Source organism: Opisthocomus hoazin, chromosome 15 (genome assembly GCF_030867145.1).
Source record: "Opisthocomus hoazin isolate bOpiHoa1 chromosome 15, bOpiHoa1.hap1, whole genome shotgun sequence".
NCBI lineage: Eukaryota > Metazoa > Chordata > Aves > Opisthocomiformes > Opisthocomidae > Opisthocomus > Opisthocomus hoazin.
In genome coordinates, this window is record NC_134428.1 from 12,744,113 (window position 1) to 12,760,743 (window position 16,631).

At 46.3% G+C, this 16,631-nt stretch overlaps 1 protein-coding gene across 4 annotated transcripts in view; it reads right to left on the reverse strand.

The window, feature by feature from the left end:
• MGRN1 (mahogunin ring finger 1) overlaps positions 1 to 16,631 on the reverse strand; it is a 61,303-nt gene that overhangs the window by 35,340 nt on the left and 9,332 nt on the right. For all 4 annotated transcript variants that reach the window (XM_075436199.1, XM_075436198.1, XM_075436202.1 and 1 more), the window contains exons 3-4: positions 14,850 to 14,938; positions 8,490 to 8,636 (exon numbers count right to left, since the gene is read on the reverse strand). In XM_075436199.1, the coding sequence (XP_075292314.1) occupies positions 8,490 to 8,636; positions 14,850 to 14,938 (236 nt within the window). The remainder of the gene's footprint in view (positions 1 to 8,489; positions 8,637 to 14,849; positions 14,939 to 16,631) is intronic.

Sequence of the window (16,631 nt, forward strand, 5' to 3'; positions counted from 1 at the left end):
AAGGTGCTGCACAGGATCCACTGCACAAGTACACACTCCTTGTGCCGCACAGGAGAACAACTTGGCAAGCTGTTACAAAGCAAGGGTCCTCCCTATCAGCGTCTAAGTGGTCTCTACCCATCCCCAGCCCTTTTGCTTGGCATCTGCTGTATTCATAAGACTTCTATTCCCTGCCTATGCTGCTGTGGGCTTGCAGCAAACAATAGTGGAGAAGCCCTGCAGAGCTGTGGAGATGTGTTACCGAAAAAGAGAGCATGTATTAAGAATAAAGGATACCAGAGAAGCAGAGAAGCAACGTGGTGCCTCTCCCTGCACAAAGGCTGAAATCTGAATGTTTGGGCCGCTGTTTCTTAGACTGCACCGGGCCAGGTGTCCAGCCAGATGGGAGGTCTAACAAAGCCACCTTGTGATCGCTGGCAGCTCAGGACAATGGGGAAATGGGGTCTCTCCTATTAGGTCAGGACCAAACAGAAATCTCTGGTCTTTTTTTTTTTTTTTTTTTTTTTTTTTAAACCCATTTATCTGCTCAGGTACCCCTGACAGCATTAGAATCACCAGCAAAACGAGGTACCACACTGCTGACTGCAGCAGCAGCCCCCAGCTTTGTCCTCAGGATTCAAGCAGCCCATCTCCTCCTGCAAGCTCTTCGACACACCTTTACTCCCACAAAGCGAAGTTCACACTCCGCACCGACTCCTTCCTCACCTACGTCAAACCCTTCCACCCCCCCAAAACCAGCTGTGTATTGGACAACCGGCAGATGAGAAGCCCTGTGACTACATCACACTGATTTCTGAGAGAATAGGAAACAAACTAAAATGATTGCCCAGTCTCACTCCTCCATGATCAGCTGAGAAGCACTCACTGCCTGCATAGAGAAACTCAGCCTGTGGCTCACCCCGGCTTCTCCCTGTATGCAGTCCAGACTTGCTACTGGGCTCCTGTAGACCTTGAGTAGCTCCCAAGCCACTGGTAGCATGCCAGCATTCGCGATCCTCTGGCTAAGCAGAGTTAAACTTCTGTTGCTACATGCTGACTGGAGACACAACATGAATATGTGGGGGTGTTCCCCCTCACTCATCCCTGATCAGCACCTGGGGAAGTTCTCAGCCGGCCACCAGTCCCACCTCGTGCAGACTTCTTCACTGCTGTGTTCCTCACGTGCAGCTCCGCCTGGCCCCGGGCTGCTGCAGACAGTCCAAAGACAGTTCCTGGTACCACAAGCACGCTGGGACCCCTGATGGAGAAGCACCAAGCGAGGATCCTGGAGCCAACTTGCCTCAGAGTTACTCAGAGCACTGTCCAGATGCCATTACTCAGAGAAAAGCAGGATGCATGTAGCAATGTTGTCCCAAGGTACCATTTTTGACTAGTAACAGCTGAAAGACAGTCTGTGCTTTGAAAAGCCTGTGGACAAAACGAGAATCCTCTTTCTTCAGTAACAGCTAAACACGTTGCCTGGCAATTTGCAGTGAACAGAGGACAAAGCAGAGCTACTGAAGGCAGAGTAACACGAGAGCTTTAGAGAGTACTCAGGAACCAATTCCTCCATAGCTGCAGGCTGCAATTGCCTGGCAGGCTCCATGTCCTCTCACCGACGATAAGGAAGGAGCCAGTCGTCCTGCTGGTGTTCAGCGGGGCCAGGAGCTGACGCGGAGCAAGCAGGCTGGCCCCACTCCCTCTCCCACCCGCACACTCCCCTTCCATTTTGGGCCATGATCTCACAGGTCAAATTTCAGGGAAGAGGGAAGTTGAACAAGTGTCTCAAATAACTCAAAGTGGTTTTTAATGATAAAAGAAACACTACCAAAATATAACCAGGCTGTAGCCCTGGGTCTCAGTCAGAGTTAGGCAAGCTCCAGCTCGGAGAGGCTCCCACTCAGAGTCTGGAGGTTAACCGGCTGCGAAGTTGGTGCACTGCTGTCCCTGTCAGCCTTCTCCTCCCCTCCAGCTTCCTCCCAGGACCATGTTTCCACTCCAGGCCAGGAGGAAACAAACACCTTACCACGGAGCTGAAACCCTGCTGCCCACATCCCACTCCAGCACCGGCACAGGTCTGCCTTCAGCTGCTGAGCTTTCCAGCCAGAGCACCACGCTCACAGCTCCAGCCAGGCTTCACAGCTGGTGGCTCGCCCAACAGCTACGCAGACAGGCACAAAGGCCAGAACTCTTATTAAAGACAGAGGGCTTGTCTGCTCAGTGAAATCTATAGATTTTAGCTCTGCAGCCTGTGAACTTTGCACACTATAGGGTTCCCTTGGGGACTGGTGTCTGACTGGATCAAAGCAGGCTTCAGCTGTAAAGGCTCGTGTCTAGCAAAAACCAGCACTCGCCTCTGACTTCTTCACACAGATGAAATGTCTCAGCACAAAGAATTCATATTAATCACCACAGTCCACAGCGAAAAGCAGCAAGAGCACCTTTCAAAGGCGCTGAACAGACAGAAGCTATTAAATAACCAAAGGAATATCTGAGTGCCTCTGCCTCCCCTATGTAAGCTTTAGTGAAAACAGCCATGTGCTGAGCTACCCGTTTTGGTTGGATTTCATTTTGTGAACCAACTATTCAGACTTCCACACACACAGAGAATATACAGTCATTGCAGTGTCACATCCACTGCCAGCTTAAAAGACTGCAGTAGGATGTTTGTGATGAGCGTAGCAGGCATTGCAAAACAAACAAGGAAATGAGATTTTTTTAAAAAAAATATCCAGTACACCCATTTGTGCATCAGCAACACAAACAGCACAGCCCTGAAAAAGGGCAAGGATTGCAGAGCTAGACTGACCTATTTTCATTGTGTTTTCTCTTTATAGCTTGGCAACATCAGTAGGATATGGAAGAGAACCTTTTCTGTCCAAAGAGGAAGATCTTTTTCATAGGAATGGGCTGCAAAACTCCCATCTCTCATGTCATATTTATCATCAGCTCCTGATCTGCCTGGATTGCTCATGTCTTCAGAGCTGGCTGTTTTAAGTGCTTCCTGCTACAGGGCTGTTTTGACTTCTTCCCCTGAGGAAACAACCGCTGCTGTCATGTTTTAACTACACAATCCTTCCTGCTAGTCAGCAGGATATCTACAGCTGGAGAAGTCCCGGGGGCCCTCCCAGGAACAGGCTAACAGTGTGCACACCAAGGCTTTTGCCAGAAAAGGAAAGGATGTGTTCATAGAGCACACACAAAGAGAGAATATGAGCATCTCTGCAGCCTGCTCCATAAAACATACCTGCCTCCTAAACTAAAGACATCCAGGTGTATGAACACATGAACCGGTTACTGCAGGAGAAGGCAGGCTACAAACTGGGAGTCCTTCAACTATTCTCTAGGAGCTGCTGAGGAGCACTGCCAGCCCCGCAATGGAAATACAATGCACAGTACCCTCTCATTTATTGGGGGGAAATCACATGCTTATGGGCAGTCACTAGCAAGTAGCTGATGCACAGCTCACACACCTGCACGCTTGTGCCTCCTATATGCTAAGACAGATTCTCACGCCATTTCGATAGGGCCCATCCTGGCCACCCTTTGCCTTTCGGCTGAAACGGATGAACCCTTCCTTGCTGCATGTGCCCATCGCCTCTACCACAGGAGCATGGAGCTGCCTCTCCGGCTGGCTAGTCTTAAAACCCAGTAAGCATCACGGATTCTGACATTTGTAGGACATTTCTGAAGCTGACAGGTACTGCTGTGCCTCCGTGACACTGAGCAATACAACACCTCACGGGTGAGCAGTCAACCTGTTACGATGGTTTCCCCAACCAGAGTATTCCCTGCTTTCTACTCAGCTGCCGGGAAACTGAAGCCAAAGGAAAGGACAAACTGAGAAATATCACTCTCTCCAAGCCAGCCAGATTATGGACCAACTCCCCAAGAGCACACCCACCATTAACCAAAGATGAGAGTGGATCCTCGGGGAAGACGCTGTGCTAAAGCTCACTGGGGGGGCTGCCACAGGAAACAGAAGCACAGTGGAACAGTTTGCCAATTTGCAAAACCAAAGATAATGGACATAATCAGAAAAACAAACAAAACTGAGGATATCAGGGATCTCGAGCTGTTCAGAGGCAGGTCACTGCTAACTCCATGCCATTGAAGAGATTCTGGACATAGGCAGATCTTATCTCTGTTTCCTTGGGGTAACTCCCCAGCTCGTCCTCTGAGAGCTAACGTGTTTTAGCTTAAAGAGTCTTTAGGCTCACCACAAAGTAATGAGGCAAAAGATATTCAGAAGGTGGGTGCTGCAGTTCCCTCTAGATTTAAACTAATTCCCTTTTCATCCAAGAGGCTTCTCCGGATATCGGCACTAGCACCAGAAAGCGCTGGGTACCATCCCCTGGACATAGGGCTGTAGAGGTGAAGACAATTCTACAATAACCAACAGCCTCCCATTCGTCTTCTCCAGACTTGACTGGTCAACTGCAGTCCCACAGCGGTGACAATACAGCTCTCCATGAAACACAGAGTTCAACAGTTCAGGACAACGGGCAGGCAGCGGTTGGGAGCAACGTGTTTCCAAGATCCTGGCTGGGAAATGGTATAGCTGAGCATATTTCCCAGCACAATTACCTGAGAAAGTCTGTTGAACACTCCTTTGAGACAAGTTAGGACAGGCAGCACATATGGTCGAAGCCACCAGCTTTTAAACGGAGCCCAAACAACCTCAGGAGGAAGCTTCCTGGCTTGCAGAGAGAAAGGCTTCCCTTTGGTCACGGAGACCAGCTAATCCTGAAGGCAGGCCCATGGCACACGGAGCGTTGTGGCTCTCACATGGGCAGAGGCTCTACAACAAACAGCGCCTCTGCTCTGGGAGAGCCACCTTCCCTCCCCTCCCTCCTCTCACCCCAAACCGTACCAACATAACAACGTTCCTAGCAGGAGTTTCACATGAGCAGGGGCACTGATACTATCAGGATCAGTGGTTGTTTCAGCAGAGAAGCAAGAATAACTTGTTTAGCGCTTCTGAGGAGCCATGCTGCAGGCTTGGGACTAGGAGAAAATTTCTGGTTTTGACAAGGGTCCAGAAAGTTTCTCCCATTTTAGCATTTAGCATCAATTTAAGAGAGTGGGGAAAAAAAAAAAAAAAAAAAGTGTTTTGCTTTAAACAGCATCTTCCTTCCCATCAAGTGCTGGACACAGCAACAGAAAAAATTTTGAATTCATACAACGGTGCAGCTTTTGCACATGCTTGTTACTTGAATGTAGCTGTTAGCACCAAAAGAAACTGAGAAAAAGCAAAAACTACCAGCCCAGGCAGGGGGAAGCTGCATTCCTGTTAGTGCACTAAAAATGCATTCACTCCACTTAGAGCTCTAAGAATGCAGCCCAGGTTTGTTTTTTTTTTTCCACTAGAATTTGAAAAGAATAAATCAAAGTAATTATAGCACTGCCCTTGCAGAATTGCTTTGCAAAGCTGAAATCAGAGCTTCAAAAGGTTTTTACTAGCAGCCAGCAAATCCAGAGAAGCAGAGATGCCTACTTCAGGCAGCTGCACTGGCCCCAAGACGTGCTTCATGAGCCAATTCCACGTGGAAAAACAGCCTGGGTTGAATTAAAGCAGTTTATAAAGTCTATATTTGTATCTCACCTCCCCTAGCCCTTATTACCTACACATCTGCATGAAATCAGGATCATGCCTTCACAAAGGTTCCCTGGCTTCTGGTGCAGCCCCCTCCGACCCCACACTTCTATAACATTTATTGTTTAAAAAGTCCAGAGCAGAGACAGACAGTTCATCACGCCTATACTACAGGGAAATTAAAGCATGATTTACTAAATAAAAGACCAGCAGTGGAAGCAGGAGCTGAATCACAGTGCTTTGACTTTTGACGTAAAGGTTTAGTGTGCTGGGGACCGCTGCCACCCTCACAGGGCAGCACAGTATCATCAGCTACATTTCGTTAGCGAGGTAATGACTGCTGACTACTGATCCCGGTTTTGTGCAGAGGAAGGTAGAGTTCATGAACAAAGGCTTCTCCTCCACCACCTGAACAGAGATCTGTCTCTCGGTGAACCATGGACAGGGTGGATTAAAAAATTCAAATTTTAAAAAATATTTTCCTTTGAAGTTGATATTTGTGTTAACTTTCAGAAACTTTACCTAGGAATTGTACAAATTAGATTTAAAAATCAATTAGGTAGTTCCTGTTTGCTGCATAAACTTTAAAGAACAGATGACAGAACCCTGTGACAGTCACTGGCTTAGCGCATGGCACTAAATTTCAGTAAACCATGTTCTTTTCAGCGAATCAGAAAATGTGTTTTCCTCCTCCAATCAACCAACAGATTTCTGAGAGGAGAGCTAATAGTTACAGAAGGCTGAAAACACCCTCTGTCCAAAAACAGTTAGTTATATTCAGTAACTATAATACTTCCATTAGGCAATTATTATTCAAGGCAAAACTTGGCAAGACAGTCCCTTCAGAGTCCAACACCGAGCAGCTGGACAAAGCAGAATGCTACACTGCTGGTCTCGGGGTGATTCCGTTGCACTTCCACCCCAACACAGCTTGGCTCGAGATGTTAAAAAAAAGTATATTTTCTTTTTAGAATAACTTTTTTTTGCCATTTTAACATCACAAAATGCATAACTAGAAGTCTGAAAAAATACATTTTAAAGTATATGCATATTCTTTACAGTCTGAAGCTCTTCAGTACAGTGTAGCACAAAGTTTGGTAGGAAGCTTACCCTGAGTTGCAAACACCCATGTTTCATTGTTACTGACCAGTGACAAACAAATTCTTCGAGGTAAACCAACAAGTGAATATTCAAAACACGATTAAAATCAAGACTTAAAACAGGACAAAACAGGACTTGCTGATTTAAGCCATGGCTGAAGTCTGGCATTGTAAACACATCCACCCTGGCCATAGAGGTCCTCAGCTCTCCCTGTCAGCCCACAGATGGTTTCCTTCTCAGGTCAAAAAACAAGGAACCCTGCAGTGCAGCACAAGGGACACTGGCCACCTCTCCACGCTGTACCTGTGTTAGGGAAAGAGGACTTCAATCTCCAAGGCTGCCATTCCAACACCTTCACTAGCACTGAATTTGCAGGAAACCTAAGGACCTAAGAGACAGAATATGGAAACTTTATCAGGACTTCTAAGGCATCCTGCTGCATTCAGTTCTGCTCAGGAAAAACTGGATCTAAATAGAAAGCCTTTTCAGAGTTTGTTGAGAGATATTTTTCAAGCACACAAAAGGAGCTAATTTATTACCTACCCAAAATAAAGGCAGCCGTAGGCTTCAACAGAAGCAAAGAAGGGGCCTAAACAAAAATTCTGGATCAGGATATCCTTCGGTTTGGAGGAATACACATCTGGATGGGAGCACTGAGCTTGTCTCATTTCTAAAAATACACTATTAATTGATCATTAGTGGCATGTTTATACTTTGCATGACACATGTAAGCCATTTTATGGTTTGTCATACATCTTTCTCCCTGCTGAAACCTCTGCAGATCCCTTCAATAAAACACAAAATTTACCCCCCCAAATCCAGAGCACCACTGCAGAAGCCGTCAGCACTATGTGCACAGAGCCACTGCTCAGCCAAAAGCCTCTACCAGAGGAAGCCAAGAGCTTCTGCAGCCCGAATCTTCCTTTACCCATAGAACAAAAAGAATTGTTTGTCCCATGGCCATCGGAAGCCTGCCATAATGTACCAGCAGCTCACACATACCCATTTCACACCAGGGAGAGCATGTTTCAGCCACGTTAGCTCTTAATACAGAGAGGAAATTTTTGTAGTCTTAAGTGATACAGTGTTGATTGGAATACCTTAAATGTGACGATTTCGATAAAAAAGGTTTGAAATCTGTAGGGATGCACCACCAGGATATGAGAAAGACTGCACGGATGACATTTTGACCATTCTTTCTACAGCTAGCCAAAGGCTAATATGGGTACCTGGCAGGAAACACACAGACAGGGTTTCAGGCAGGAAACCCTCCCGACAGCCATCTCACCACAGCCTGTGTTGAGGTGGTCATTTATCCCAAGAGGGGTTTTGGGTCTCAGTTACACAGACACGCTATGCAAACGTCAGACTGAGCTTTACGTTGGTCACCCAGATGCTCCCATCACAGGCAACACAGAAATCCAGTGAGGTAGGTGATCTGGAAAAAAGACAGGTAGTATTTGAAGGGAAGGGCAGTCATTTTTTTTTTAATTTCATATAACATCTTGCTGACAAAGCATACAGCTGTGAGTTCCTCTCCTTTGTTGCACACAGAATGGTTTCCCCACACGCAAAAAACAAACCAAAAAGGGAACAAGAGAGGATATTGGTTATGTGGGGGAGGTAAGTGAAAGTAATGTTCAAGGCTATCAGAATATATAAAACAAAACAGAAAAAGAAGAGATTTCCCTCTCCAGCACTCGTGGCAGCACTGCCCTCAGCAGTGATTAGTGAGAGATGTTTGCAATGTTTGACAGGCTCATCACCTGAGAGCTCCTGTGCCCCTCCACACGCCCACAAGCCCAGGACTTACACTGCCATGCCACCGACAAACTCTTCTGTAGCCTGGCAGTAGATTGTGATGGCAACACGGGCATCTGCATCAAACGTGAACTCCAGGCTGTACAGGACTTTCTGCTTCCCATTCTCCTCAGTAGGACTGTCAACATCATCTTTATATCTGAAAGACAACGCCAGAAGATTAGAATATATATTTATGAGACATCATCAAGATCACTCTGGAAATCAGGACAAGAGTACTCCAATCTAGGTGTTCTGGGCAGGCATGGCACCATGGGTTTCCACCTTGGACTTCCCAGGATATTTCCATTCTTTCCTTTGAGGAAGGTTCTTCCAAGATTTGACTGAAGTTATGGCAGTTTTTGAACACAACGACAGTCTGACAGATCTCAGTCAGCCTTACAGTGCCAGGACACAGAATGAGTGCAGAAAGTAAACCCTTGAATGTCAAACCCTTAGAGGAAGAAACATTCTCCTGTCTTTTAAATCTTCACATTAGGCTCAGTATTTGGGCTAAAGCAATCTTGCACGGGCCTGAGAAGTCTAAAGCCTTATTCTTTCAACTCTGCAAACGAAATGGAGCACAACAGGCAAAAACCAAGGTTTCTATAACATATACAAAGAACTCCCAAGGTAAAACAAAAGGTATCTCCAGTATGACACAGATGATATTCAGATCAGAAAGCATTCAAATATAGGAACTTCAAATACCTTTAAATGTACAAATCATCAGCTAAACCTTTGATGCTGCTAATGACTGAACCTTGCACATATTGTATGAACAAAAATCAACACATTCAACTCCATAATAACCGATACGATAACCACTATAACAATAAGTTTAGAAGTTACTTCAATTAACATAAAGGGGAGTCACTGCTTGGCTATAGGCTACTGTACAGCTGGATCCCACTGTGTGATCACCACTGCCCACTATTACTCCTTGTCCCTACTGCTGGAAAATGCATGTAACAATTCCGGTGAAGCAGGTGGTATGAAGCAAGCTCCAGGACAGCAAGATATGGCCATGGGTGAGCAGTGAGTTATGGTGTGCCAGGAGTGGCCAGGGAGACCAGCAGATCCTGGAACAAGCAGCCAACACAGTATGCCATGAGAAGATCTCCCTTGCCTTGAAGAGCAAAGTGACAGACAGAATGGACATGACTCACTGACAGGGCAGAAGCTGATTCTCACACGTAAAATCAAGTCCCACTATAATCCTACAACTGGAGGTACCACCGTTAGTTCACGCACTGCATATGAACGGAGAGCGCAGCAGGTTGCCTTTGAGAGGTGTACACCACTACTTGATTTGTGGCCCAGCTCCAGCCTCACTTCTCTATCAGTATTACCTTAATTGCCACAATACCTGGGTCAAAGCCAAGCAGTTAAACTACTCTGGAAAAGCTTGGCACCATCTTTGACTTCACAGTATCAGTCAGCCTCTCCCCTCATTAAACACTCTCGATGAATACACTGCACTGTTGAAAATACTCAGAAATGGGCTGGGCATACCTCCATAATTCAGTCTAAAAATTGTCAAGGGAATCCTTATTTACCGAGTTCACTGAGATGTAATAACTGCTGCCTAATTAAAAGGGTTTCAGCATGAATTTTACTTAACACCACACTGAACAAGAATGAAATGTTCAGCTTCAGCAATTTAATACAGAAGGTGCAAAATAAAACTTAAGAGCAGTATAATCAAATACCTAACACACATACTCATACTAATGTAACCCTAGTGAATCACTATAGCATACACTTGCATTCCTCTCCAAAGGACTTGGAGAGCTCCAAACAAGACTTTTGCCTGAGGTTCAGGTTCTAGGTCAGAACAGCAAATCAAGCTGTCAAATAAAAAAAAAAAAAAAAAAAAAAAAAATCAAATGCACCCAACATGCTAGTATAAAAAAGGCACATCCCAAGAAATGAGAGTCTGAACATCTGCAGCAGCCTGGATACAAACAGAGTAGTGAGAAAGATGGTATTTTCATACAAGCTAGTTGTATTCAAAGAATAAAATCACAGCACTTGAAGGCTGTAAACAAGAAACACTCTAGCTAGCAGGGCATGTTTGCCTAGAACACATGGGGGTAGGTTCCACAATTTGTGCTGGACTGACCCAAGCAGACAGAAGGCAAAAATCCACCCACACGTGTTAGGTGTCCAGAGAAAGCAGCAGCACAAGCTTCTGCAACTTATCTCTGGCTGCACTGCCCTCCATGGATCCGAGGTCAGCAGCGAAGGACAAGGGGAGCATGATCTCCAGGCTAACACACACTTGCCACTTCTTCCAGAAGAAGTGGGGGGGGGGGAGAACCAGCACCCCTTCCAGGCAGGCATCGGTGAAGGCTACTCCACAGAGCTACACTCTCTGCACACATAGGTAGGTATTAAAATAGAGATGCCCGGCACATGCATGAGTTACAGATCAACAAGACCACAGGTCTAGATACCCATAACAGACCCAAGTAACAAGGTGGGAGACCTGGGGAAGAGCTGATCACAGAAAAGCAACATGTTAATAGTAAAACTGTTGCCTCTTTTGTGTTCTCAGTGAAGTCACACAAAGTATACGGGTTCCCAGCTCACCCTCCCGCTCTCAACTTCACCTCTGCATCACCCTGCCAGCACTCAGAACGTGCTTCCATCCTTTCAAGGACAACAGTGGTTAAGCCTAGACTTGGATAGATCTGTCACCCTGGGAAACCACTGAAGGGCCACTACCAACTGCTGTGCCTGGAGAGAAGGTTTCTGGAGGCTGCGTCTGCTGGGAAGAAGTAGAGCCAGAGCCCTGTCTCCATGCAGCAGCATCACTCAAACAGGGGGCAAAGTACACGTGCCTGAATGGTGACAGCCACATCAAGGCTCCGTACACATCTTACTGTTGCAACATGCCTGGTGCCAGAGGTTAAGAAAATTGCCCACCACATCGCAAAGAATACAGGTGAGGAACGACTGCATAAGCAGCTATGCCAGCTGGTAGCTGGGCCAAGGAACAAACAAGAACTACTTTGGTGCGTACACTTTGGTGCAGAGACATCTCATATTCCATCTTAAAGTGCAGGAACGGTGGGATGTAACTTCAGGGGAGTAAAGACAAAGTCACATATTTTGCATTCCTTCCATGTTTGCGACAGACTTGACAGACAAGGAGGTGGTTCAGGTGGTTCAAGAGCTCTTCTGCCTCCACCTGCACTTGAAGTTTACAGTGTACATTTACTCAAGCCCTACAGACAGTGTTGATGTGAGGTGGCCACAGATGCATGCATAAATTGGGAAACCAGTGACTTCGCCAGGTGTGCCTTTCGGTCACGCAGACAAGTTAATCACAGAGCCTTCACAATCACGTGTATAGAGCAGAAGAGACTGACCACCTCTGAGAACACATAGCTGATCCAATGTTATGATGAAAAAGGCAAAGCTGGATGACCAAGGGAGCTGAGGCCACTTGGTCTGACATCGCTTCTGGATAAAACAATGGAAATGCTGGAACTTTTTGTTTGTCTGTTAAAGGATTAAAAGATAAAAAGATAATTAACAGCAGCAATGACAGTTTTATAGAAACAGGTCGAGCCAAACCCAATTTCATCCTTTGATGAGATTAAAAAGTTTGACCAACAACTTGGTAGACATGCAGGATAAATGCTAAGTATTGTTTGACTTAGCGTTGTGAGATAGGCATTACAACAGTGTTAGAGCGGCACTAAATGAAGAACTAGCTGACACCTCTATCAGCACTGACTTTCACAGGGGGAGACCATCACCAAGTGGAGGCTTTCCTGTACGGGGGTTCTGCAGAGACCTGTACACTGTCTCATTTTCACGATAGCCAGGGCTGCAGAGCTGGCAGTCCCAGCATCCCCACCATCACCACCTCCACCACGGGATGAGCCGCTCCAAGGATCAACGTCAGCCCCACCATGCTGGAGAGGGAAGCGAAGGTACTTCCCTTCTCTCACTCACAGCAGGTCACCTGTTTCCCCTCGGTCCCTATCATCTGTCTCCCTCTCAGGCCCTTATCCAACATGCTCAGCGGTCTCACTGTTCTCCATGATATTGCCGCTGTGTCAGACACATTCCCAAACCACTAGAGTTGCTGATTCCGTCAGCACTTCTGTTCCATGACCCAAGGACACAACTATTCCATGAAACCCAGTGCCTTGTGAGTTGATCTTCCTCCTGCAACTGGAAGTGCTTTCAAAGCAAGAGTAAACCGCCAGTATCAGCCCAACAAGTACTTCAGCTCTGAAATAAAGCTTCCAGTCCAGGGCCAAAAGACGGACACAAGACAGACATGAGGCAGCCTTTTTCTGTTGGTGGTTAACAGCAAAACTCATGCTACCCTCCTCTGAGGTTCACAGTCTTATCCTGCTAGAAATCAAGCACTCACACAAGGCGTCGAAGACTCAAAACTTCAACACCAACATTCACAGGCTTATTGCTTCTCTCCAAAAGCTGCTGTAAATTTTCAAGATTTGGAAAAGCTCAGAATTTTATCTAGTCAGAGCCAGGCAGGAAGCCCAGACTGGACACTTCCTCATTTTCCTCCATAAAGCCCTACACTCCAAATTATGGATCAACACCCACTTCACAGGTGAACAATGAATTTTCAATTAAACACAAGAAAAGACAAAAAGCTTGTGAGGACTTTACCATCAGAACCTACTTTACACCTAGACACTTGGCTCAATATCATTTTATTTGGTGTAGGAGGCAGTAAATTAAACTTAACTAGTTCTGGAAAGAATGTGCAAGCCTCAACCACTGGTTGCGAATAAGCCAAGCCACAGAGGGCACAAAGTGTCTTTACGTGCACAGAGGGAGAAAGGAAAAGCCTCTAGTCCAGAACAGTAGAAAAGCACAAGAAAGAACGTGCCCTTGGACACTGGCAATTAAAATCTCATTTTGGGTCTACATCAGTACAAAATTAAATGGAGCTACGTTGGAAGTGTTGTCGTCCGCACTAACACAGCAGCAGGACCAGAGTCTGCGAGAGCCACGAGACAGAGAAAGAACCGATAGTACCAGGAATTAGACGGATGCAACCCTAGACACTGCCAAGGTGCATGGACACTGCATTTCCAATAGCACAGAGCTGCAGCTCTGCTTGGGGGATCAGGACATGCAACCACGGAAAGCAGAACGACAGAACTGTGTGTACTAAACCCCAGCAACTCCTCCATTCACAGCAAGGCCTCCCCCAGCAAAAAAGCCATTTCACATTTGGCTTCTGAGAGGTGTTACACAGTTTACGTGGATGCCTGCAAGGAGAACAAAACACTCTTTCCACAGCAAGTGTGCGAGGAAAGCAAGACTTCCCTTGAGAAGTACTTCACCCTTTAGCTGAAAAAGCCAGACAGCATTCTGAGCAGTTTGCCAATGGTTACTTTTCCAGTTCTTCCCTCTTCTCCTGTTCAATCAGTTTCGAAACCACAGGTATTGCTCACTTAAAAAAAAAAAAAAAAACAAAAAAACAAAAAAAAAAACCAACCTTCTGTTTTCACATAGAACAAACAAAGGGTTTTGTGAGGTTATGACTCAAATTACTCACGTTACACCATGCTCTCAGAATCACCTCGGCCAAGAGTTGGAGCTGGGCCCCTGCCAGTACTCCAGCACTGTGCCTGAAATGCAGAATTCAGAGCGACTCAAGGATCTTTGAGGAATGCTCTGCCTGGACATCTGCCCAGTCGCTCAGACCAAAACAAAGCACTGTACACTGGGGCCTGTACTTTGGCCATCTGTTTGAAAGAGGGCGGCCGCAGGTCAAAGTGTTAGCCGTTGCGTTTAATCCAGCTAGCGCTGTTTGAGATCTCGGTGCAGAGCAGTGAAAGGTAACAGATCTCCATGATCACCCAGACCTCCTTCCCCTATGCGTGGGACACAAGCCATCTAAACGAATGCATAACACAAGGAACAAACTTTATTTTGGCAGCAGGAGAAACCTGAGGAAGTTTCACTCAAGACCAATCAGTCTTCCTGGCCTGTGACTTGCACCAGAATCAGCTACTTTCTGGCTTGTCCTTGCACAAGAATGCAGAAAGGAATCTGTCTGTAGGGTTTATTGACCTGACTAATATCTTCCATTCATGCTAATGATTTCATGGTTTTGTTTACCACTCTAGTGTGTCCTGTAGAGACAGACACATCGTTGGTCATTTGGAAACAGATTGCTCAAGTCTAGGGATAAGCAGTGTATAAACCACCTGAAAGCTCTGATCACAAGGGAACACAGAAACTTTTGGACCTCTCTAGCAACAAGGATGTGGAATTCAGCTGTTTCTCCAAAACCATATCAAATACAGTTTGGCTCTGGATGCCAGATCAGTGGGTTGAATAAAAGGAAGAGTTCAGGCAATAACAGTACCTGACAAGACGGAGAGAGTCTTTGCGGATATTCACCAGACTTCTCAGTGTCTTCACGGGCTCATGTGGAGCTGGAGTTACATACGGAAACTGGAACAAAAAGGTATATAATTCTCTTATTATTATACTATAAAAGGTAGCAGATTGTTACCTCATATACAATTTACCCTAACCAAGAAACATCTGCCTTTAAGGGTGCTCAGTACAACCGCCACAAGGAACAGTAATAAAGAATTCTATTTACAGACAAATTGAGCATGTTTCAGAGTGAAAATCCTGCTCTGGCCCAGCAATAGCTCATATTGCGAGTATGTACTCCAAAGGGGCATTTCCACAAACTCTTTTTCTGTACCCCAGATTCTCAGTCTAGAAAGCCTTGCCCTCACAAGCTTTTATTTCCACTAAAGAAACCACCTCCAGCCTGAGCAGAAGAAATGCAGCTCTTTCATATGTGTTACAGCATGCAAACAGTGACTTGACTACTAATCAGCATGGTGAAGCCCTGGATTACTGCGGGAAACTCTTTTTATTCTGAAACAATGGGGCAAATGTTTTGGAAAAGAAAAGGAGACCGGGATAGCGGGCCTCATTCTATTCTACAGTCAAGAGGCCTTCTCTCACAGATTGTCCTTTAAATAAAGGACAGTAATGCTTCAGACTGTAATTCTCCATACTGGTCACAGAATCTCCAGTGAGAAATGCAAAGGAAACTGCTTACTGTGGTGACCTCAACCCATTCAGCTGCAGATGTGCCTGCCGGATCTCCCATTTGCTCAGAGAAGCCTGAAGCTGAAACATACACCCACACAACAGCCAAGTTTGGTGGGTGCTCAGACTGGAAACACAGCCGGGCTCCAGGTCAGAGCAACAGCTCGACACAAAGGTAGAGCGCTACAGGACAGGCTTGCAGGTGGAAGGTTGCTCTGAAGGTACCACCCAGTGCCACCATGCACTCATTAGAGTTGGGGTCCTTCAAACACACTTCTGACTAGGTGCCCTGCAGTGGTGTGGCAGTGACTGACACAGAGCAGAAGTACCAGTGACCACCAATATACATGCTTCCTTTAAACGAGGAATCTGCTGAACAGGCAGGAAAATGCTGCTGCAGCTGAACTTCAGGGCAGCTCCAGGACACAATCCTTCAGCGTTGTCCCCTCAGACCACAGAAAGGTACTGGTGGTGCAAGAACCAGAGCCTGAGGGAAGACGTGCCGTTTCCTGACTGACAGGAGAACCCCACAGAAGACCCCGTGCCACAGCAACGAGCAGCAGAGAATTCACACGGCAGCAGCAACCGCTTTCCTTGCACCCCGAGTGCTTGGTACTGTGGTTGGTAGCGCTGCTCTACACAGAGCGGGCAAGACCTCAGTTACTCCAAAGCGAGAACCTGGACCATGTCCAGCAAGCAGTTTTGCTGCTCCATGTTCAAGTGGTTTTTATACTTGAAGATTAATCAGACCTGCCAAAGGGCATTAACTTTACATAGGCGAACTATATACAGCCTCCTTGTCTTAAACCTATTTGGCAAACGTTCCACTGTGTTAATAGCATTCTCACCCACTCCCCTCTGAAGAAATGAAATTCAGTCCCGGGATGTCTGCAAGGAAGCCCAGGCTGAGACACGCAGACAATTCAACTCTCCAAGGCTAGTCCCTACAGCCACAGGCACATGGGATATTCAGCTAACAGCTGCGTCTTCTGCTTTCCCTGGAGCACTGAGCAGCTGCTAGTCGCAGAACAAAGCGAAAAGGTGCAGCTTTTAACCGCCATCCCACACGGGCCCG